Raw genomic sequence first — 23,338 nt, forward strand, 5'->3', positions numbered from 1 at the left:
CCCTGTACCAGGCAGTCATATTTGTCTAATCACCAGGAGTTCAGGGACATCAGGACCACCTCTATGGCCCATCCACTTTAGGACCAAGAGCAGAACAGACCAGATAAATGTAAGCCCATAATACCAGATGCTCTATTGTTGCTGCTGTCCCTGTGTTCTTTCACTTTGGAAGCTCAGCTGTTCCCTGCTGTTTCATTGGTTGCCTTTCGTGGGGCTTTGGGCCTACGAGTTACTTTCTATGTCTAGGGCAGGCCTTGTTGTTCGAGGATGTCCAGTTTGCAGATGGGTCTCCTAAGGCAGTCCAAGATGGGCCAGAAGGCTTTGGCTCCAAGGTCAGGAACGAGAGTTGCCATGATGTACCTTTATGCCCTGTGACAGCACTTGCAGCCTATCTGGCCACACGGCCTGTGTGTGGGTCACCTTTTCCTCTCCCAGGATCAATTTGAAGTTTGGACAGTTCTCTGCCCAATTAGCCATAGCTTGTGATCCAGTTCAGTTTGGTTTGCATTCCTTTCGCATAGGTACAGCCATAGCTGCAGCTCTCATGGGCATCCCACCAGATCTGGGACATTGAAAGATGGCAATCTGATGCATTCAAACTTTATATTCACTTTTAAGCAAAGTGCTATATATTTTTTTTTTTGGATGGATCTGGCCAGTTGCCAGGAGCTGTCAGAGTCATACTGAGTGGCCAGTCCATTTCATTCTGGGCTCATCCGTGTGCTACTTCATCCATTGTTTGAACTCAGCTGAGAATCTGCCAGGGCAAATTATCACTGGGAAATGAAGAGAGGCTTGCTTTCAGAGGATTCCCCCAACTGGATAGAAATGGGTGCCGAAAGATCACCACTGGGTTGCTTACATTCCCCATGGTCACATCCATCAAGATCTTCCTCTATCAGTACAATGGGGTCCCCCCTTCAGAGGAAGCCTGAAATCTTTTCTTTGCTGGCCTGCAGTGAGCTCTATTTGAGCTCTTTTCTTTGTTCTTAGGAGGAGTTGAACTACCTGGCATTGATCTCTTCCAGTGGCTGTTAGTTCAGGCAGGAAACATAATACAAGAGAGAGTGGAGTAAATAATTACGGTGGTATTTAGTGAGGGGCACTCTTTGATCACCTTACATTGTCTTGTGTTGGGTCATTGAGGATGGCATTTGGGCTTTGCATTCACACTGGGCTGAAGACTGACCTGGTTGACATTCACATTGGTTTGTGCTCATCAAGTCATGTGCCCACAATTCTAGGAACAAGGAGGACATATTTCTTCCAGTCCTTTATTCTCAGTGAATGTTGCCTGTAAACATGGCCAAGAAAGTGGAGTAACCTGTTTCCTCCTGCCTAACTGCATATTGATTTGGCTAGTTTAATTTAATTTACAGATCCTTTAGGCTGCTATATAACCTTTTGTCCACAATATTTCATTTCATTTTCACTTCAATACTATGCCCTGAGTCTTCCTTAAGGTGTAGTTTGTGTTGAGAAACACTCTGGGATCTTTGGATGAAGGACAGTATACAAATTTAAGAAAGACAGAAATGAATTGGAAATAATTATTGATCCTACATTCTGTCTTACTTGCAGGGACTTGGTGAGAAAGAACCTATCCACTAATTTACTGTTTCACCTGTTGCTGCTATTTTATTTACCTGTGGTTTTTTGCCAGATACACAGTTTTGTATTCTACAGCATTGTTTTATATTTAATAGCATTGTTTCATGTCATATTTGGCGCGTGTTTTATGCAAAAAAGCACAATTTTAATTTAAATAATTTACCTGGAAGATTATACAAGAAGTGATCAACTACTGAATGGCACAGTCTCCCTTTCTCTTCATAAGCTTTGCACACAAACAAGCAATAGCCGCGAAGCCAAATTGAGTGATGAAAAATAACAATCCCTGGCCCTTTAGGGAGATGTTCCAAGCCAATAACTTCATAACCTGAAAATAATACAAATGGCAACAAATAAATATTATGTTGTTGAAAGGTAAATAAAATATCACAATATTTTATTGGAAGAAAACAATATGTTTCGGAAGGGGGGAAATGAAATTAAGATCAGGTACAAAGCTCTGCTATGTGTTCCAGCATTCTGGATGCCAGGAGAGTGTCCAAGAGGAACAGGACTTTCTCTGTGGTGGTCACAAAACTAAAGGGGGCAGGAGGCGACTTCTCCTCTCCTGGAATATTCATCCCTTGCTTCCTTTTGGATACAGATGGAAACATTTTTGCCCAGTCTTTGAGTTATTTTGCTCTTTTAATCTACTTTATGTGTGTTTGACCCTTTGAGATGATTTAACATGATATCAAACTAAATGTTTTGGAGACTTTTATTTATTTATTTGAAGGGCAGTATTACCCTTCTGTACAGAGCGCTACTTTGGGGAAGAGCTATCTTAGACCAGGAGCACATTTCTTCCCCATCCCTAAGAGCTCCAACCAGACATCTTCAGACCATCTTCTGAATCACTATATACCAAGTAAGAAAGCTGTTTTCCAGACAGATGCACCATTGACCATGTTATAAGTAGCTACTGGGTTTCATCATTGAGGCCCAGGTTTAGTTTTAGTAGTGTATTTCTGATTTATGCTTCAACTCCTAAAGCAACATCCACATACCCTCCAGCATTTCTCAAATGAAAATAAGCACATCAAATAATAATAATAATAATATTAATAATAATAATAATAATAATATAAGAATAATAATTGTACTCTTTACACCCCACCCATCAGACTGGGTTGCCTCAGCCACTCTGGGTGGATTACAACATATATAAAAACATTAAATGTTAAAAAACTTTTGTATACTTGGCTGCCTTCGCTCATGTGTCGCCTAACTCTCTGTCCTCTGACATTTCTCTGATGAAAATAGAAACATCCTGAGGAAAAGCAGGGCATTCCAGGATCAAATCAGAAACCCTGCCAGAATGGCGTCTGTAAATCCGGGACTGTCCCTGGAGAACAGGAATACTTGGAGAGTTTTTAGCAGTCTTCTGGGAAGATATAAGAAGAATCCTGTTGATGAGGCCAAAGACCTCTGTAGCCCACTGTCCTGTTTCCCACAGTGTCCATCTAAAGTAGTAGCCATCAACACAACCTGTGCTGGCAAATACCATCGTTTATGTTTCAGAGCTACCTTGTGGTTTATCATGCTCAGGAAAATTGCACGCTCAAGGTCTCACTATACAATGTTATATTAATTACATTGGCTGTGTACCCACAACACATTTAAAGACAATCCCTTTCTCTTGCGACAATCCATGAAGCTATTTTTAAAGGGCTTTGCTAATTGCAGCTCTGTGAAGTGTAAGCAACATTCTCCAGGTTTTTTTGGGGGGGGGGGTTAAATATGATTAAAATGTATGGTGTTTATGCAGCCACCAACTCACCCTTTCTTCTGTAATACGTCTTGATTTTGTACGTACCTCATAAAATATTTTGTTTTTCCTTAGGATGGCTTATTACATATATAAATTTCCATGCCTTTGTTTTGATCCTTACAAAGCCAACCAAAACTTGTAGCTCTTATGACACTGGGGTGGGTTCAGAGCTACACTCCTGATGCACTGTGGCAACTATTGTTCCAGTGTTTCAAGTCTGAAATTCTGATGCTCAGTCCTATGAAAGTATAGGAGCTGATAAGACTGAATTATTGGTATGAAAGAAACCTTTACTCACCATGCCATATCTTTCCATATATATCGAAACAGCGATACATAATGTGCCTTGCCTTGTCCCAAAATTTGCTATAAAAATCATTTTCTTGCTGGTTATTCATCTTCTTGTAGATATATAACAGAAATGAGACAGCACAGCAATATATATATAAAAATAACCAGAAAGAATAAAGCAAAATGGGAATCATAAATAACCACAGAGGGTGAACCACAGAGTTCAGGTATTCTTCCAAATAAGTAACACTAATCCAGTTTTCCAGCATTTGAGTAATCCAGCTCATTGTTTCCTGATCTGAAGCAAGTGTATGCCAAGAGATGAGAAGAGCTGAAGTGTATGCCAATGAAATAAATATATCAAGTGAAATTCGCCTCAGTTGTGATGGTATCTTTCCCCCCACTGTTTACCTGTAAAACAGAAAATGCAGTACATCAGTTTGAACTGTCAACCCAGAGCATTCATGAGTACATGAAATCTAGTTTCCTCACTGTAACTAGCCAAGCAGTCATCCCCCCCCCCCAGCATTCATCGTGGAGATCTACAAAAATAATAATGTACGATCATCATGTTCTTTGTTGTAAAGCAAGCTGGTTTCATTTCATGGCTGAAGTGTTAAGGAAAGTGGAAAAGGAGTTACTTCTCCATGAGTCAGCAGAAATGGCAGTTGCAGGACTTCGTTAGCCACTAGACTTTGCACTTGCTGTGTGGAGTTTGTGTCAGCACTTACTTTATAATCTGAAACGCCCTCTTGTCTTCAGAGAGTGAAGACTTCTTCTAACAATTGCAAAGAACGTGTATATATAGTGTGTGTCTTTTTGCCCTTGAAGTAAAAGCTCTCTCTGCTACACGGTTGTTTCCTACATTGAACCTAACCGCTTGACTGAACTTCTGTGGCGCAAACACAACACCCAGCAAGGAGGGTGGGGAGAATGGGGAGCTGAAGTTTGGAAGCATTTTGGGATACACTGCAAAGTGGGATTGCAGCTCTGCTGCCAGGTAATAGCAGATGCTGAAGGCCAAACTCTGTTATCACTGCCTCTAGACATTCTTTCCACTTCGGTTATTGGGAACCATGCCACAACACCCAGCCATAGCTGTCAAGGTTTCCCTTTTTTTAAGGGAAATTCCCGTATTCCAAATAGGATTCTTCGCAAGAAAAGGGAAAAGTTGACAACTATGCACCCAGCCATCACATTTTTGTCTTCAAATTACTAAGTCATCTGAAGACCCATTAGCTTTACATAGCTGAATTGCATATTTCTGATTCTATTCTACTTTCACTACATCTTGCAATTAAATAGTATATAGAATAGACCCAAAAAATGTGGGTGGTTTTTTGGGGAGAGGGAGACCTGAAATCACAGCTGTTTTGATTCCAATAAGACTTTTGTGCCTATAATAGCTACATGATATGGAACCACCTGCTACATCAGGGCCCAGTACGGGCCACATGATCTCCTGCAATGATTTTGCAGATGAAGTCACTCAGATTCGGGAAGAGGTAGACTCCACCATGGGAGCAGAGCTGGGGTGGGAGAGTGCTAGAGTCCTGTCTAGTCAAGTTACGTGGGATCAATTCGAATCTGTTACCTCCGAGGATGTGGACAGGCTGCTTGGAAGAGCGAAACCAACCACCTGTCTCCTTGATCCTTGCCCATCCTGGCTTATAAAAGCTAGTTGGGAAGGGCTGGGCGATGGGCTTCGCGGGGTGGTGAATGCTTCTCTCTGTAAGGGAGCCTTCCCAGACCCGCTGAAAGAGGCGGTTATCAAACCGCTTCTTTAAAAACCATCTTTAGATGCTGCCAATATGGCCCAGTCTCAAATCTTCCATTCTTGGGCAAGGTTATTGAGCGAGTGGTTGCTGAACAACTCCAGGCACGCCTGGAAGAAGTGGAACATTTGGATCCCTTCCAGTCGGGATTCAGGCCTCATCATGGGACTGAAACTGCCTTGGTTGCACTGGTCGGTGATTTCTGGCGGGCTAGGGACAAAGGTGAGAGCTGTTTCCTAGTTCTACTGGATCTCTCAGCAGCTTTTGACACCATCAACCATAACATCCTTCTGGACCGTCTATAGGGGCTGGGAGCTGGTGGGCACTGTTATATAGTGGTTTCGCTCCTTGCTCCTGGGCTGTGTTCAGAAAGTGGTGTTGGGGGATGAGTGTTCAGACCCCTGGGCTCTCACATGTGGGGTGCCTCAGGGTTCTGTCCTCTCCCCCATGCATTTCAACAACTACATGCAGCCACTGGGAGAGATCATGAGGGGGTTTGGGCTGGGTGTTCATCAGTATGCGGTTTATACCCAGCTCTACCTCTGGAGGCAGTTGGAGAATGGATGGCGGCTAACAGATTGAGGTTGAATCCTGACAAGACAGAAGTACTGTTTTTGGGGGACAGGAGGCCGGCAGGTGAGGAAGACTCCCTGGTCCTGCATGGGGTAACTGTGCCCCTGAAGGACCAGGTGCGCAGCCTTGGGAGTCATTCTGGACTCACAGCTGTCCATGGAGGCACAGGTCAATTTTGTGTCCAGGGCAGGCTGAGACCCTACCTGCCTGTGGACTGTCTCGCCAGAGTGGTGCATACTCTGGTTATCTCTCGCTTAGACTACCACAATGTGCTCTATATGGGGCTACCTTTGAAGGTAACCTGGAAACTACAATTAATCCAGAATGTGGCAACTAGACTGGTGACTGGGAGTGGCTGCCGAGACCATATAACACCGGTCTTGAAAGACCTGCACTGGCTCCCAGTACGTTTCCGAGCACAATACAAAGTGTTGGTGCTGACCTTTAAAGCCCTAAACGCCCTCGGTCCTGTATACCTGAAGGAGCATCTCCACCTCCATCGTTCTGCCCGGACACTGAGGTCCAGCGCCGAGGGCCTTCTGGTGGTTCCCGCACTGCGAGAAGCCAAGTTACAGGGAACCAGGCAGAGGGCCTTCTTGGTAGTGGCGCCCACCCTGTGGAACACCCTCCCTTCAGATGTGAAGGAAATAAGCATCTATCTTATCTTTAAAAGACATCTGAAGGCAGCCCTGTTCAGGGAAGTTTTTAATATTTAACGCTGTACTGTTTTAACACTTGATTGGGAGCCGCCCAGAATGGCTGGGGAAACTCAGCCAGATGGGTGGGGTATAAATAATAAATTATTATTATTATTATTATTCTAGATATGAGGAGGGGGAGATGGTAAACCTTATTCCCAGATATTTACAAAAGTGAGTGGCTAAGGATTTTAGCAGGTCCTGAGTAAATCCAGCAGAGTTGAAATAGAGTATTTAATTGATAACAAATTGTATGCTTAAAAAGATGTGGGTTACATGGAGTAGTAGAAAAGCAAACAAACCAGGAAAAGTGTGGAAGGGAAGTCATATGGTATATGTATACAGGCTGTATTTGGTACGAAGTTGTAACAGGGGGAGGGGAGGGGGTTAAACATGCTCTCTGTTCCTGTTTTTGAAAATGCAATTATTATTTTTTTAAAAAAGATCATACATGGTTTTTATGCATGAATGCACAAACACGCACAAAGGGAGAGATGCTATCACAGAAACTGACAAATAACACAAGTACTAGCACATTTGCAAAAGTAAGCAAGAGATTGAAAAAAGTGTTGATGGAAGAGATTCATAAAGACCAAGCGGGCTTTCTCCCAGGAAGACATTTGTCTGACAATTTGAGGAATATAATTAATATTTTGGAAAAGCTAGAAGTGAACATAAACACTAAAGCAGTTTTGATATTTGTGGACGCGGAGAAAGCTTTTGACAACATTTCTTGGAGTTTTATGAAGAAGAATCTACAGGGGATGGGGGTAGGCCAAGGTTTTGAAAATGGTATAAGTGCAATTTATTCAGAACAAAAGGCTAAACTAATTGTAAATAATGTGGTGACGGAAGAATTTAAGATAGAAAAAGGGACACGACAAGGTTGCCCAATCTCCCCATTGCTTTTTATATCGGTCCTGGAGGTCCTGCTGAATATGATTAGAAAGGACCAGTTGGTTAAAGGTATACAAGTCGGAGCTAAACAGTACAAACTTAGAGCATTTGCAGATGGCTTAGTATTGACGTTACAGGAGCCAGAATCTAGTACCAAAAGGGTTTTAGAACTGATCCAATAATTTGGTCAGGTTGCAGGATTTAAACTAAATAAGTTAAAAACCAAGGTTTTAGAGAAAAAATTAACACTGATTGAGAGAGAGAGGTTTCAGAATGAGACAGGCTTAACAGTGGTTAAGAAAGTGAAATACCTGGGGATTAACATGACAGCAAAAAATGGGAATTTATTTAAAGACAGCTATGAAAAATGCTGGGCCGAAGTGAAAAAAGATTTAGAAATTTGGTCAAATTTGAAGCTTTCACTGCTGGGTCGTATTGCTGCGATAAAAATGAATGTATTGCCTAGAATGTTGTTCTTGTTTCAAACATTACAAATTGTGGATAAAATGGACTGTTTCAAGAAGTGGCAGAGAGATATTTCTAGATTTGTCTGGCAGGGCAAGAAGCCCAGAATAAAATTTAAGATACTAACAGATGCAAAGGAAAGGGGTGGATTTGCCCTGCCAGACCTTAAACTTTACTATGAATCAGCAACTTTCTGCTGGTTGAAAGAATGGCTGCTTCTTGAAAACACAGACATTTTGGATTTAGAAAGTTTTAACAACGTATTTGGATGGCATGCATATCTGTGGTATGATAAGGTTAAAGCACATAAAGCATTTAAGAATCATATTGTCAGGAAAGCATTGTTTAATGTTTGGATAAGATATAAGGATTTATTGGAAAACAAAACCCCAAGGTGGTTGTCACCGATGGAAGCTAAAGCACAGAAAAAGCTCAATATGGAGGCCAAATGGCCAAAATATTGTGAAATTCTGGAACAAGAGGGAGATAGACTGAAATTGCAGAGTTTTGAAAAACTAAAAAATAAAGTGCGAGATTGGCTTCATTATTATCAGATAATGGAGGCATATAATTCGGACAAGAAAATTGGTTTCCAGGTGGAAAAATCAAAATTAGAAACAGAACTGTTAGAACCCAAAACTAATATTTTGTCAAGGATGTACAACCTGCTGTTGAAATGGAATACTCAGGATGAAACGGTGAAATCTGTTATGATTAAATGGGCACAAGATGTTGGACATAATATAATGATGGCTGACTGGGAACAGTTATGGACCACAGGTATGAAGTTTACGGCATGTAATGCCTTAAGAGAGAATATTATGAAAATGGTATACAGGTGGTACATGACCCCAGTCAAGCTTGCAAAAATCTATCATTTGCCCGATAACAAATGTTGGAAATGTAAAGAAACTGAAGGTACATTCTTTCACCTTTGGTGGACGTGCCCAAGGATTAAGGCTTTCTGGGAGATGATCTATAATGAATTGAAAAAAGTATTTAAATATACCTTTTTGAAGAAACCAGAGGCCTTTCTCCTGGGCATAGTTGGCCAATTGGTGCCAAAGAAGGATAGAACTTTTTTTATGTATGCCACAACAGCAGCAAGAATACTCATCGCAAAGTATTGGAAGACACAAGATCTACCCACTCTGGAAGAATGGCAGATGAAGGTGATTGACTATATGGAACTGGCGGAAATGACTGGCAGAATCCGAGACCAGGGAGAAGAGTCGGTGGAAGAAGATTGGAAGAAATTTAAAGACTATTTACAGAAATATTGTAAAATTAATGAATGTTAGAATGATGTTGGATAGAAACTAAGGGGTTTTTAACTGCAATACTATAAGGGAATATGAAAAATGGATTATCAATAGGTAAAGATTTAATGTTATAATATTTTAAGATTAAAGATTTGGATAAACAAAGAGGGGAAGGATTTGCTGAACCAACAAACTGAACTGGAATACAAAAAAGGGAGGAGTGAGGAGGTCTGGGAAACAAGCTAATGAAGAATAAGTAATGGAAAGATTGAGTTGTTTTTAATTATTTTTATTTTTGTATTTTTCTTTTTTCTATTTTTATTTTGTAATATTTTGAAAATCTTAATAAATATTTTATAAAAAAAAGAGATGCTATCACAGAAACTGACAAATAACACAAGTACTAGCACATTTGCAAAAGTAAGCAGGGATTGTTTGTGGAGATTCCTGCATTGCAAGGGGTTAACTAGACGACCCCTGGGTCCCCTCAGAACTCTACAATTTAGGATTCTATTAACAAAAGTTTTTACTTACATTCCTGGTAAGCCTAAATTGCCTTTAATTCAGTCACCTCTCTGTAGAAGCACCTGAAATCCTGTCTGCTGCACTTTTTCAATGTCTGATTTCCAGCCGTACTGAAACACGTCTCTTTATGTAGTGGTGTCCAGAAACTGTGAAAGGTGTGCCATCTGTATGAAGAAACTAAGCATTGTGAAAAAGGCCTAGGGCGCCGGCTGCTTGGAAGTTGTGGCCATTTGTAATCAAACATGAAATATGGAGTCACCTGCAATAGCATTGGCACCTGACTCTTTAATTCAACAGCAAATGAGGATTTCATTAACGCTACTCGGTTAGAATACTGAACATCAAGTAATCATCCTCAGTAATCAAGCCTACTCCAATAAACTTGACCAGTCACTTGTGCTCCAGGCATTTTCTCAGATTTCCAATACCATCTGTTTGATCACTGAAATTAAACCCTGCCATGGTGATTTTACTGCAGGCAGCTGGTTGAAAAGCTTCTTCACGAAGTATGCATTGCTTGATCAGGAGCAAAAACGTTCCAGGTTGACATGCTTTGACATCAAAGGGTCTCTGGTATTCGGTACATGTCCAGTATTGTCAGGTGGAGGCGAAAGAAGTTCAGCATGCATTTGTCAGTTGTCAGAGCAATATTTGCATACACATATGATGGTCTGTTTTACTCTCTTTTCGAGAGGAGAGGTATTCTTTGTAACAGAGAAGTAGTATTCCTGCATTAAGCGGGATTTGTCAACGGGGGAGAAATAATGTGATGTGGTCATGGACACATTAAAAACAAATATCCATGGGAAAAGGCAAACAGAACCAAAAAACAAGAAGCCCCACACGTTTCTGATCTTCCCTAATGGATTTCTGCCTTCCCACTCCCTTGCAGAGACCAGAACAAGGCATGTTCTGTCTCTTGTGTTGGGCCTGTCTGGTGTACTTTTTCATAGGCTAATTTCCAGCTGTATTGAGAAACATCTCTTTGCATGGTGGTTTCAAGAAACTGTGATAGGTGTGCCATCTGTATGAAGAGACCAAGCACTGTGAAAAAGAGAGAAGGTTTAGGGAGCCAGCTGCTTGGAAGTTGTGGTCATTTGTAATCAAACATGAAATATGGAGTCACACCTACAATAGCATTCCTATGGCACAATAATATATTGGGTCACAGAGTAAAGGCAAAGTGTGTTCTCTCTCTTTGATGGTAGCTTCTCTCCAAGCCAGGTACAATATGTATGTTGTGTAATACATACGGGGGAGAAATAATGTGATGCAGTCACGGACACATTAAAAACAAATATCCATGAGAAAAGGTAAACAGAACCAAAAAACACAGCTTCTGCCAACCTAGCACTTTGAAAGCATACCAGCGCAAGTAGATAAATAGGTACCACTGCGGTGGGACGGTAAATGGCATTTTTCCATGTGCTCTGGTTTCTGTCACGGTGTTCCATTGCAGAAAAGTGATTTAATCTTGCTGGCCACATGACCCGGAAAGTTGTATGTGGACAAATGCCAGCTCCCTTGGCCTGAAAAGCGAGATGAGAGCCACAACCCAATGTCTCCTTTGACTGGACTCAACTGCCCAGGGATCATTACCTTCTTTTATTTTTTTACAACCCTCAAAATACCACAAATTGCAAAAGGAGCCAAATAAATTCTCTACGCTAAGTTGTCCACACATTTATAAAGATACAGGTATTGACAAACTACCCCCTCTAAGTAAAAGAGTTTTAGTTTTCACTTTTGCTAGAATGAAACTGCAGTCACATTTCTTCCACACTGCTTTTCCATTTGATTGCTTCTGTGTTTTAAAATAATTTGTCGTTTGTAGACAGCATTCATTCCATCTTCAGCTAGATCTCCCATCTTGGCTTCATTTGCTTTACAATCTTAGGGTTTTTTAAAATGTGCCAAACATATCATTGTGGCGACCATAACAAAGGTTTAAGGTGCCATTTGACTCTGATCTGAGCTTTTATATCTACATTTCTGATCTTGTCCACTGAATTGCTGTGGTGGCAGCCACCATTTGAGCATGTATGATGTCCTTTAATCTCTCTTCTCCAATGAAAAACTGAAGGAGGACACAGCCTACAGTATACAATAGGTTTAAAAACAAACCAAAAAGCCCGTCTTAGTGGTACACTTGGATTGTTGGAAATATCCAGACAGATCAGGCTGGATTATGTTTTACCACTCAAGAGCAGCAGTGGTAGAGGTGAATCCTATGTATTTTAATCTGATTTTTCTGTACATTTCCCCCAAGATTCTTTCACTTACCAGTTTCTAACTGATTTGACAATTCTTCTCAGTTACATAGAGAATGAAATATATGGTTGTAACAGAGGATGTATTTCACTTAACTATACAGGCCCCCCCTGCAATTCTGTAGCTACTAAAAGGGATGCGGGTGGCACTGTGGTCTAAACCACTGAGCCTAGGGATTGCCGATCAGAAGGTCGGTGGTTCAAATCCCTTCAATCTGGTGAGCTCCTGTTGCTCGGTCCCAACTCCTGCCAACCTAGCAGATCGAAAGCATGTCAAAGTGCAAGTAGATAAATAGGTACTGCTCTGGCAGGAAGGTAAACGGTGTTTCCGTGTGCTGCTCTGGTTACACCAGAAGCGGCTTAATCATGCTGGCCACAAGACCCGGAAAAACTGTCTGTGGACAAACGTCAGCTCCCTCGGCCAGTAAAGTAAGATGAACACCGCAACCCCAGAGTCGTTCGAGACTGGACTGTTAGGGGTCCTTTACCTTTTCCTTTTTTTAACTACGAAAAAAGAAAGCAGTTGGGACTTATTTGTGGAGGTGGAAGGGCTTGAGGATGAAGACTAGAAGACATCAGGTCCAGTCACTTCAGACACTAGAAACAATGTTGTCAGGGAACTGCCATTGGAGCCAGAGGGAGAGGGAGGGCTCCAGAGGTATTCTGGAGAGCGTGCCAGGAGGGAGAGAAGCAGCACATCTTCTGGGGAAGGAAATCAGCGTAACACCAGTGGAGAAGGGGGGCAGATGGGGGAATCGGCGAGGTGGCTCCGAGACTCTTCGCCAGGAACCAGCGAGGAGAGCCCAGGTCCTCCGATGCCCACACCCTCCCTGCGCAGAAGGCTTCCGCGCAGGGAGGCTAGGAGGAGACTAAGCGTCAAAGAGCTTCTTTGCTGGAAGAAGTTCAAGAAACGCCCACTAACGGATGCTGCCAGCGATTGAGACAGTCACGGGCGCGTGGCTGTCCAGACAGAAAGGGTTCATACAGGCAACCAGCCAAGAGTGGCGTTGATTTACACACAAGTGTAGGAAAATGAGAGTCAGACAAACAGACAGAAGGTGTAAAGCAGCTCTGCCAGGTGAAACCTGGGAGGTGTTCTTTTATTGAATATTAACAAGCATTGCAATGGGTGTGCTAATTGCTGATTGGCTGATACGAAGACAAAGAAACTCAATCCTTATTGGATAGTATAATTACAAGGAGGGATTAAATAAGTATATTAATCTTCAGTACATCAAAGGGTAAGAAAGAACTTGAGCTCATACACTTATGACAGCTCCTTATCAAATTAAAACTAGGGATTGATTATAGCATGACTTAAAGCAATTACTAATGATTTAGGATAACATAAAGAATATACTGGGGATGGGTAAACATGAACTTTTTGACCTGTGCACAATGAGGAGAGATCTTTGGTATGTGGCCTTGGTACGTTACACACTTACTAACAAGAGAGAAATTATTAGCAAGAGAGGAGATTATAAATGAGAGATTTCCCAGAATGCAATAGGAAGAAGAAGCAAGGCTTCCCATGATAGAACAGTTTATGTTCAAAGACTTCCATACATCTCCCCCTTTTTTTTCTTATATGCAAAGTAAGGCAACCTGGTAAATAAGGCCAAAAATTTTCAGGATTAGTGGTGTGCCAGCAAATGCCCAAAAAGGTTTGCCAGGTTTGATGGGACAAAAATATTTCCGGATACGTGGTCTGCCAACGCATGCCGAAAATAAGCCCGTCCACATCTCACCTTAGGTTTACTGGTGGAGTTGCCATTTCGCAAAGTAGGCAGCAAGGATTTTATTGGGTGGTTGTGGGGGAGAGAAAAGGCGAGAGAAAAGATTCATAAGGCTAGGAACGCATTGGAGAAAGCAACAAAACAAAATTAATATACATATAATGATAATGGCATATTGGAAAAGAGAACGAAGCCAAGCAAAATTTGGCAACCAAGCGGTGAGCCAGTGGGTAAAGGAATCCCAAAAGCCAGAAAATCCGACGTCTTGTTTAATGTGATGTGTAAGATTTTGTAAACGAGAAATTTGGGTTTGAACGGCTTTAGAATTGTCTGTGATATTAAAACAGCACATTTCGGCGACTTGCTCACAGCCATAATGATGAAGCATCAGTAGATAATCAATAGCTGCGTGGTTCTTAAGAAAACCATGTTGAAGTTGGCTCTGTTCCACATTGAGAAGATGAAGCGCTCTAGAAGTAAAATTCAGGGCTTTTGCTGCAGAACAAGCTAAAGAGTTAATGTTTCTACTATTGCGTACAGCTAATCCTGGAACTCCTAGGAGAGAAACAGCTATAGAGATGTATTCAGACTTACTGGGAAGGGAAACCCCTAGAACTATTACAAATGTGGTCCAAACAAATATTAATGGTAATCAAAATTGGAAGTTCAAACATTAACCTCCCCTTTTGAGAAGTGCCTCTCCCATGGAGAAACATGAGAACTGCACCCAGCCACAGGGAAATTATAGAGTGACAGAAATCCAGACTCCATTGCTGGATTCACTCCCCCATGGGACTAAATAACCTAGTATAAAGTCCTGTTTGGAAATAAGAACAGATAAGAAGCAGAACATGCCTTTTGCAAACATAAAATAAATGTCACTGTTTTAATACAGCAGATTTTTAGGCATTACTCTTTCAGGTGTCAGTTACAGATAGGTAGCCGTGTTGGTCTGCCATAGTCAAAATAAAAAAAATTCCTTCCAGTAGCACCTTAAAGACCAACTAAGTTAGTTCTTGGTATGAGCTTTCGTGTGCATGCACACTTCTTCAGATTCAGGTATCTGAAGAAGTGTGCATGCACACGAAAGCTCATACCAAGAACTAACTTAGTTGGTCTTTAAGGTGCTACTGGAAGGAATTGTCTTTCAGGTGTAACATTATTTTGGGTTTCAATTAAACACCCATCCTCCCATTATACTCTTTGATTCTGGCTCTACCAGTGTAATTCCCAAAAGGGGGCATTCTGGGAGTCTTGCAGAATAGGTCAAGACAGCACTTGTATGTCTTTCAAACCTAGGACCTTCTGCATGCAAAGCAGGTGCTGAACTAGCCACCCTTCCGAATAATTCATACACAATCCAGCACAATTGTATGTACATTACCTTAGCTTTAATTGCATAATTATTAGTTTTCTATTGTGGGCACATAGTCAAAATGCTACAACTGTTTTATATGGACTAGTTAGCTTTGTCATGCTTATCAAATCTTTCTGAAAGAGCTCTTAACATATTTCCTGGAATTTTTTGGTGTCTATCCCGAAGATTTTCAAATGCAGTCTTTGTCTGTTGAAAAAACAAAAACAAAGGAATACATTATGTTATAGCTAAAGGAACAGGAAAAAGCTAAAGGAGTCAGACCCAGTAGCATTTTAAAAATCCCACTTTTTCCAGCTAAAGAAGCACAATATGTAATTTCTTTCTGGAATCAGAAGTAAGGGCAGATAAGGATTTTTAGCTAATTGTGGTAGGAAACCATCTCTCCAGATCCTAAGGCATATGCAACTGGCTCCCCAGCAAAGGATAGGGAGGAAATTACTGTCTCCTTGCATATTGAACCTTGAGCATGAACCCATAATGCTCACTCAGACCCTGCTCTGCAGTGTTCAGCCAAAATGCATGTACCAGGCCTAAGAGGACCTATGCAAGTCCTACCAGGCATACAGTCTTGGCAGGTCCCTAAAGGGCACCCTTAACACAATAATGCCTCAGTAAAGCTAATCTTTCTCTCCACAACTTTCTCACCTGTACAGACTCAATGTGGTAGGAGCAAACAAACCACACCACTGTCCAATGACAATGTAACGCATCTTAACAATGTGAAATAAAGAAGAGAACCACGGGATCACCAAAGGATCAACCCCTGCACACCCACTAAAGTAAACTACTGCTCCTTCAAACAGGCAACCAAAAGCTGAAACTAGATGTGGGGAGGGAGGGGGTTCAGCAAGAATGAAAGCATAAAGCGCTTGGGGAGAACCAGGCATAAAATACCATGTTCCAAAACTCCTTCCCTTTAGCCATCAGACCCCCCACATGCTCCTACACTTAACACCCTTCCTTTGGAAGTCCACGTCCCAAGACTTGCTTGAGAAAGGGGGGAAGTGCGACACCCCCTGCAGGAACACCTAAGATATTGTCACACAATATAATACCCTAGAGTACCCTAGAAATGGCATCTGTGTTTGAAATGTCTTCTGTAAAACTGCATCTCATTTAAGAGGTTGATGGTGCACAAGCAGTAACTATATAGATGCACAGGAGGTAGTGCTCCAGAAACCCACTAAAGGGCAAGAAACTATAAGAAGGAAGCACCAGGAAGGAATGATTCGTGGCTTCAATTGTCTCTACACAAATGCACAGAGTATGGGAAACAAGCAAGATGAATTGGAGCTTTTACTACAGGATGGCAAATATGACCTGGTAGGAATTAATGAAGCTTTGTGTGATGAGTCTCATGACTGGAATGTAGGAATTTAGGGGTATAACCTATTCAGAAGGAATGAACTAAACAGGAAGGGCTTTATATTGAATGGATGTGTAAACTTGTGCAAAAATTCATGATCTGGGGAGTTCTGGGTTAGCACGATCGGCAAATGGTGGATTCCCTCCGAGCTCCGGAGGGAATCGGTTTCGTGGAAGACGGGTCCTGCCGCGGCGGCAACGTGGGGACCCTCAGAAACCACAGGCGCGGAAGCCTGTGGACCTGGTGACTCGGCGGGCACCATTTGCGCCCTCCCCGACCCACGAAGAAGCCTTTTTAAAGGCTTCGGAGCGGTTGACGGAGAGTGGCGTGGTGCTGTGAGTGGATTGCTTATTCTATGGAGTGAAGCTGCGAGCCATGGCTGGAGAGCGCTGACTTCTTCCTTGAATATTTGGGCTGCAAAAGTAACAACCCGTGAGTAGTACGGAAATTGGACTTAAAATTCTTCTTTTAAATTCGGCATGACCGGGGGATGCGTTAAAAGGAAGTTCGCCCCCCGTTTTGTAGACAATTTAAAGCAAGAATTGGATAACTAAGATCGTGAGACCACTTTTCTCTTTGTGAGATAAAAGTTATTAATTCCACGATTTGGCACTATAAGTATTTTGCTGGAGGATAAGAACTGATTTTAAGGAGCTGAGGCGCAACCCCCCGGGATCCGGGAGTGATCCGTGAGAGAGCCTGCTGAGGAGATATAAAGAGTTTGACAGCTGTCAAACGAGCTGTCAAAGTTGCAAAAATTCGCCTTCTGTTATTTCTGCTGGTTATTTTTGATACATTTGACTTGAAGCCGTTGAAAATTAAGAAAAAATAAGAACAAAGTAACTAGATTGTTGGAGAAAGAATATTAAGTAACCAGAAGCCCTCTAGAGGGGGTTCTGAGACATTACAATGGCTGCAGATGGAAAATTACAGGCCGAGCTGGAAAGAATGTCTTTTCTCGTGGGAAAATTACAAGATCAGAGTGTAGCTCTGGCTACAGATGTTTCGACCTTGAAATTGAAAGTAAATAATCTTGTTGATGGCGTTAAGGACTTGACTCAAGAAAATTCTGCAGTTGAACAAAAAGAGATATGTGCAGACTCAGAGGAGTGGAAAGGAGGAGCTGAAAGGTTGCAGGTGAAAAAGGACAACCAGAGGCCTGTAAAAATGGATTATAAAGAAAACAAGACCTGGATGATGAAAATTTGGTTTGAACTTGAGAATGAAGATTGGAGGAATCTCCCCACGGGGAGATTCGAAGACCTATGGATTACAAATTTGATCAAGGTGAAAGTTGGAGCTTTTGGGACATTTGGGACATTTGGACTTAAAAGGAACAAGAAACATGATTCGGGCTCCACTTTTGAATATGGAGGTCTGGTTGGAAGAAATGTAGACCCTATTGGGACAGAGCTTCTTCGAGATTCGACGTTTACTATAAAAGACTACCAACAAAACCGGCAGAGAGGAACTGAAAGAGATTTAAGGGCCTCGGACGTGAGGGATCCGGGCTGAGAGTTGACAGATTGATGGATAATTTTTGAGGATTGAAACCGGGAAAGGGGGGGCAAGAGTTTTGGAATCCAAAGGGTGTAAAATTATATGTTGTTTTTTATTATTTTGTTTTGTAAATAATATAAAAATTGGGAAATTTGTGGAAGGGAAATGGGGTCGTCCTTAGAAAAGTATGTAAATGTATTTTGGTTTAATTGAGGTTTATAAGTTAAATTTGGTTAACTAAGAAGAATTAAGTAAAATATTAATAAGGTAAAGGTGGGAGATAAGAACTTGCTGAGTAAACTATTGGAGTTGGGATGCAGGAGGGGGAGGTATGGGGAAGTCAAGGAAAGTGGTTAAGAAATTAGGGATTTGAAATCATATGTGTTTGTCTTTGTGTTTGTATGTTTGTGTTGTGTATTGTCTGTGTTTGTGTAAGTTTTGAAAACCCAATAAAAAAATTATTTAAAAAAAATCATGATCTGTAGCATGGAAAGCAGATTGAGAGTACATGGGTAAAAATTGTAGGAGACAGAACTACAGTAACCCTTACTGTGGGTGTCTGCTATAGGCCACCAAGACAGACTGAAGACTTGGATGATGCCTTCTTAGAGCAGATTAACAAACATTTTAAAAGGAGAGATATAGTGCAGGCTACTCCCCATTTACATGGGGGTTACATTCTGAGGAACCACACATTTAAGTGAAATCATGTACCTCCGTTTGCAGATGGGATCCGTTCTGGAGCTCTGGTTGGGTTTCCACAATCGGAGGTGCCTGTTCTGCACACACGTGATAGAGCGCTTCTGTGCATGCGCACAGTGCGAAAGCCAGGAAATATCCTTCCGGGTTTGCCATGTGTGTATCCCGAAGGATACGTAATAAGAGGGGCACATAGGTAGAGGTACCATTGTATAATCGAAACACCACTAAAAGAGCCTGCAAACTCCCTGTTGCATTTGCCCATTCCTTGTGATTATGTTTGTACAGGAGGGATGGAAATGGCTAATGTAGACTGACTAATGAGAAAGCTCAGAGGCGGAGCCTACCCGGTTTTGAGGCTCAGGCCAGGGGTTTACCATGGGGAGATAAAGGAGTGAGGGTCAGACAGAGGCAGAAAAAGTAGAACACAGTGGTTGGACAGAGTGAAAGACACGGATAGAACTGAGAGAGAAGAGTGTGACAGTGTGAGATGGTGCCACATCTAGTTAAGGGTGCACATTTGAGAAACAGTTCTGAATATATTTAAAACTTGTTTGTTCTTCAATAAACTTTAATCTTCGTTGTTGACTTTACAACCTGACTGAGACTCAGTATTTCACCAGAAGATACCTGGTTGGTGCCAGCGGAAGAATAAAGCAGTGGTGTACAGGTCAATAGTCCGTGAAACGACCGGGGACTCTGTACGATTGCCACACTCCCCCTTCCGCACCCACTCCAAAAATGTGACATTTTGGGGTCATTTCTGGGTTTGGTGCAATGCATGGTTGCACACATATTGAAACTCGGCCTCAACAAGTTTAAGAATCAATAAGTTAAGGAAAGAGAATGCTGAGTGATGAACATAATGCACAAAAGTATATATAATGAAGCCTAGCTCTGGCTGTATAGATTGAGGAAGTCAGTGTGCAGGATACAATTTAGAACTGTAAGAGGAGAAAAACATTAGGAAAAATTTCTTATGTTTTTGTATTTCCAAGTATAGAGTTCACTTACTTTTTCAGCCAGCTCTGTGGCAGTTATATTTGGATCATATGGGATGGGTTCTCCAACATATGTCCTCAGTTTCACTGGAAGTCCTCCATAAGTGGGAAGGAGTACACGTCGAGTTTTCTCATACAGCCATTTTGTCAGCCCTGTAAAAGAAAGTAACCGCATATCAAATCAGACCTTAGTTAGCATTCTGTTAAGCAATTGCAATCAATCCATCCCAAGGAGGAAGAGTTAAATAATATGAGTGCTTGGGGAAAGATATGCAACATATTCAACCAGCTCTTCTCATCTCTTCGCAATTGGGATCATAAGTTGTACAATAGACTGCAAAATATGGTTTGTTTCCTGATCTGTTCCTGTCTATGTTGGGCTTCCTACCCCTCTTATAGATTACAGCTTTGTTTTAAATCTAATAGAAAACTAAACAAAGGCATATTTACTCAATACTGAGGCAGGCAGCACAGATAAGTGTCCATGGAATAAACTCTGCTAGTAAGTAGGAAACAGATAATTGGTTTTTTAAAAAAGCATAGTCTATTATTAAAACATATATTGCCTGAAACTGGATCTCTTGCTCAACCAAGAAACATAAGACATTTAACTCACTTGTCTTTCCCAAGCTCCTGTACGCTTCACAACTGTTTTGTGTAAATATTGGGATGATGGGCTAGAAGAATGAAAGATGAAACAAAAATGAAAGAAAGGCGAGAACTGGATAATTACTTCGCCCTGACCACCCCACCTTTATTTTTGTTAAGGACAAAGAAGAATGCTTCACATCTGGGATTATTAGGAGAAGCAAGTCATAAATTATGCAATAGGCTTCAAAATATCTATTCAAATATCTCAGATGAAGAAACTTCACAAGTTGTTGCCCAGATTTTCAGGAACTGAAGAGAAAAAAGGGGGGCAAAGGCCATTTTTCTTATTAAACGTTATTGATTTCAGTAGCTTTTTTTAAAAGCAGGGGTGGGAAATACTTGGGACTCCAGATATCATTTGACCGCCAAACAGGATATTTGCCATCCTCAACTACTTAGGATGCTAGATCAAGGATGTAAACAGAGTGTGTCATATCCACGATAATTATGAGGACAATGCAAATTGCCCAAACATCACTCACCACTTTCGCCTCCAAAGCTATTCGAGCGAAACCTGTGCGGTTACCCCACATTAAGCTGTAGTCAGTACTAAAGCTTGCTTCTCTAGCTCCACCAGGTGCAATGCCCAGTAAATGGCCTTTCTTCAGAATTTCCACACATTCAGCATTTGTGAAATCTCTCAATAAGGCAACATCATAAATCGTCTTCAGCCCTAAAAAAAGTAAGCCCCAAACAGAAAAATGCATTTTACATAACTCTTAATAAGGAAATAGTGTGGATACTATACAAGTGTCATTATTCCAAAGATATCAGCTAGGATTTCATGGAAGGGGGACTTTATGCTAGTTTCCCTTTTGTCCACGTGTTCTGGCAATAGCCTTTTTTTCGGAAAGCACACAGAGTGAGATTGCGTGCTGAGGTGAGCACATTTTGGACAAGTGTTCCTCAGGTCTGTAGTACAACAGATTGATATTCTAGTTTGCATCATGATAAAAATACAGCCCATAGTGCCTTGCTGGATAATACAAGTCTTCAATCCCTATAGGCTGTATGGGCTTTGGATACAGTGGACATTCACACATAGACAAATACAGAGAGAGAGAGAGAGAGAGAGAGAGAGAGAGAAGAGGGGAACCTGCTGGTGGAAACCTGCCTCCACCAGCAGAAGCTCATCTTTTCACCCAAACAGGGGGTTAGATGCTCCATTAATTTACCCAGTGGAATGCCCCCCAACAGAGCTCACTGTGCTACTGGGCCTGTTTGGGCTCTTACCTCACTTCTTTTGTTTTATTTTTAAAATTGACCTATGTTTCCTGGGGTGGCTGCTGTTTGATGATGGGGGGGGCAGTGGAGGACCATGAACACTGTGCAGCAAGGATGCCACATGTGTTTGCTTGCAGTGTCACATGGGGGCATAAAAGCTGTGCGTGGGAGAGCTTGATTTACCATTTTTTAATGGGTTGAGGTTGCTATGAGAGCCGTGGGCATGTATGTGGGCTTCTGCTCTTTTCCTTAGCTGTAGCTCCCACCCCATCCCAAGTGGTGTATGAATACAGCGAACTTTTTCACAGGTGATTTACTAGTGAACAGGCTCCCAAACAGGATTCCATTCTTTGCATTGTTCTTCCCAGTAAGACATCCATCTTTATTAGTGATTGATTGAGGGGATCATCAAGTTGGGGACCCAGGTTTTTTTTACACCTTGTTCTATTCTGGCATTAAAGGCAGCAGCAATTATATGAGAACCTGTAGACGTAGTGGAGAAACCAATGACACATTATCCAGATTCCCCCCATTTTTTCATCCCTGAGGAAGAATGTAGACAATTGTATAAGAAAGCATGAAATTTCTTTATGGAAGCCTTGAGATTACTGGGGTAAAAAAATGGCATTCTTGTAGACGTTTTGAGGTCAGTTAATGTTCACCTGCAATCACAGTTTAGGCCAATTTCACTATTAAACTGTGATTACAAACTCTTTGCCAATATATTGGCAAGCAGGCTTAAAGAAGCCATCAGAGAAATTATTCATCCACACCAGATGGTTTCTCCCAGGAAGACAAATTTCGGGAAATACCAGAGACATTGTCGATATTTTGGAATATCTAGAAATTAAAAGTGATAAAAAGGCAGCCTTGTTATTACTTGATGCAGAGAAGGCCTTTCACAATGTTTCCTGGTATTTTATGAAAAAACAGACAGAAATAAAGGGACTAGGAGTAGATTTTAGAAATGGAATTGAAGCAATAAACCACCAACAAAGAGCTAGGCTTCTAATAACATAATAACATAATATAAATCTGGGCAAGAAAATATAGACAATATAAATAATATAATGAGAATGATTGGTAGTTTTACAATTTAATTTGTTATTTAATTGTAATATATTGTATTTTTCGTTTCTTTCTTTTTTCCTTTTTTTACCCTTTTCTTTACTTGTATTGCTTTTGCTTTGTATGATTGTTATCTGTGTATATATGTATATGTGGGATATTAATAAAGATTTATTTTTTAAAATTTAAAAAGTTCACCTGCAATCTGTGATCAAGGGCTAAAAGACCCGGATCTACATGCCTTACTGAAGGGATTGGCAAACTAAGGCCCGGTGCCCAGATGCGGCCCCCAGGCTCATAAATCCGGCCCACGGACCCTGCCTCCTGCTTGGTCAGTCCCCACACACTACGAATGCCTCGCCGCATGGGGACTGGCTTCCATGGTGCTGGCATGGCTTCTGGGCAGGCAGCGATGCTGGTACGGCTTTGGATTGGCTGCTGGAAGTTCCTGCAGCCAATTCGAAGCCTTGCCACCCGCAGCTGAGGTAAACCCAGTGCAGCCGTGGACAGAGAGGCCGGTGGGCGGGCGGGAGGTCTTGGCCGTGCCATGGGCATCGTGATGGGTGACTTGCGGGGC

General features: G+C 41.6%; 1 protein-coding gene across 1 annotated transcript in view; it reads right to left on the reverse strand.

Annotated features, from left to right (window-relative positions):
- Positions 1-23,338, reverse strand: part of LOC309539757 (uncharacterized protein) — a 51,075-nt gene that overhangs the window by 16,479 nt on the left and 11,258 nt on the right. Inside the window, exons 4-9 of the mRNA XM_082236106.1 lie at positions 20,952-21,142; positions 20,435-20,495; positions 19,832-19,971; positions 15,343-15,438; positions 3,681-4,080; positions 1,775-1,939 (exon numbers count right to left, since the gene is read on the reverse strand). Of these exons, the coding sequence (XP_082092232.1) occupies positions 1,775-1,939; positions 3,681-4,080; positions 15,343-15,438; positions 19,832-19,971; positions 20,435-20,495; positions 20,952-21,142 (1,053 nt within the window). The remainder of the gene's footprint in view (positions 1-1,774; positions 1,940-3,680; positions 4,081-15,342; positions 15,439-19,831; positions 19,972-20,434; positions 20,496-20,951; positions 21,143-23,338) is intronic.

The sequence above is a fragment of the Podarcis vaucheri genome (assembly GCF_965113315.1).
Source record: "Podarcis vaucheri genome assembly, chromosome: 8".
In the NCBI taxonomy this organism is placed as follows: domain Eukaryota; kingdom Metazoa; phylum Chordata; class Lepidosauria; order Squamata; family Lacertidae; genus Podarcis; species Podarcis vaucheri.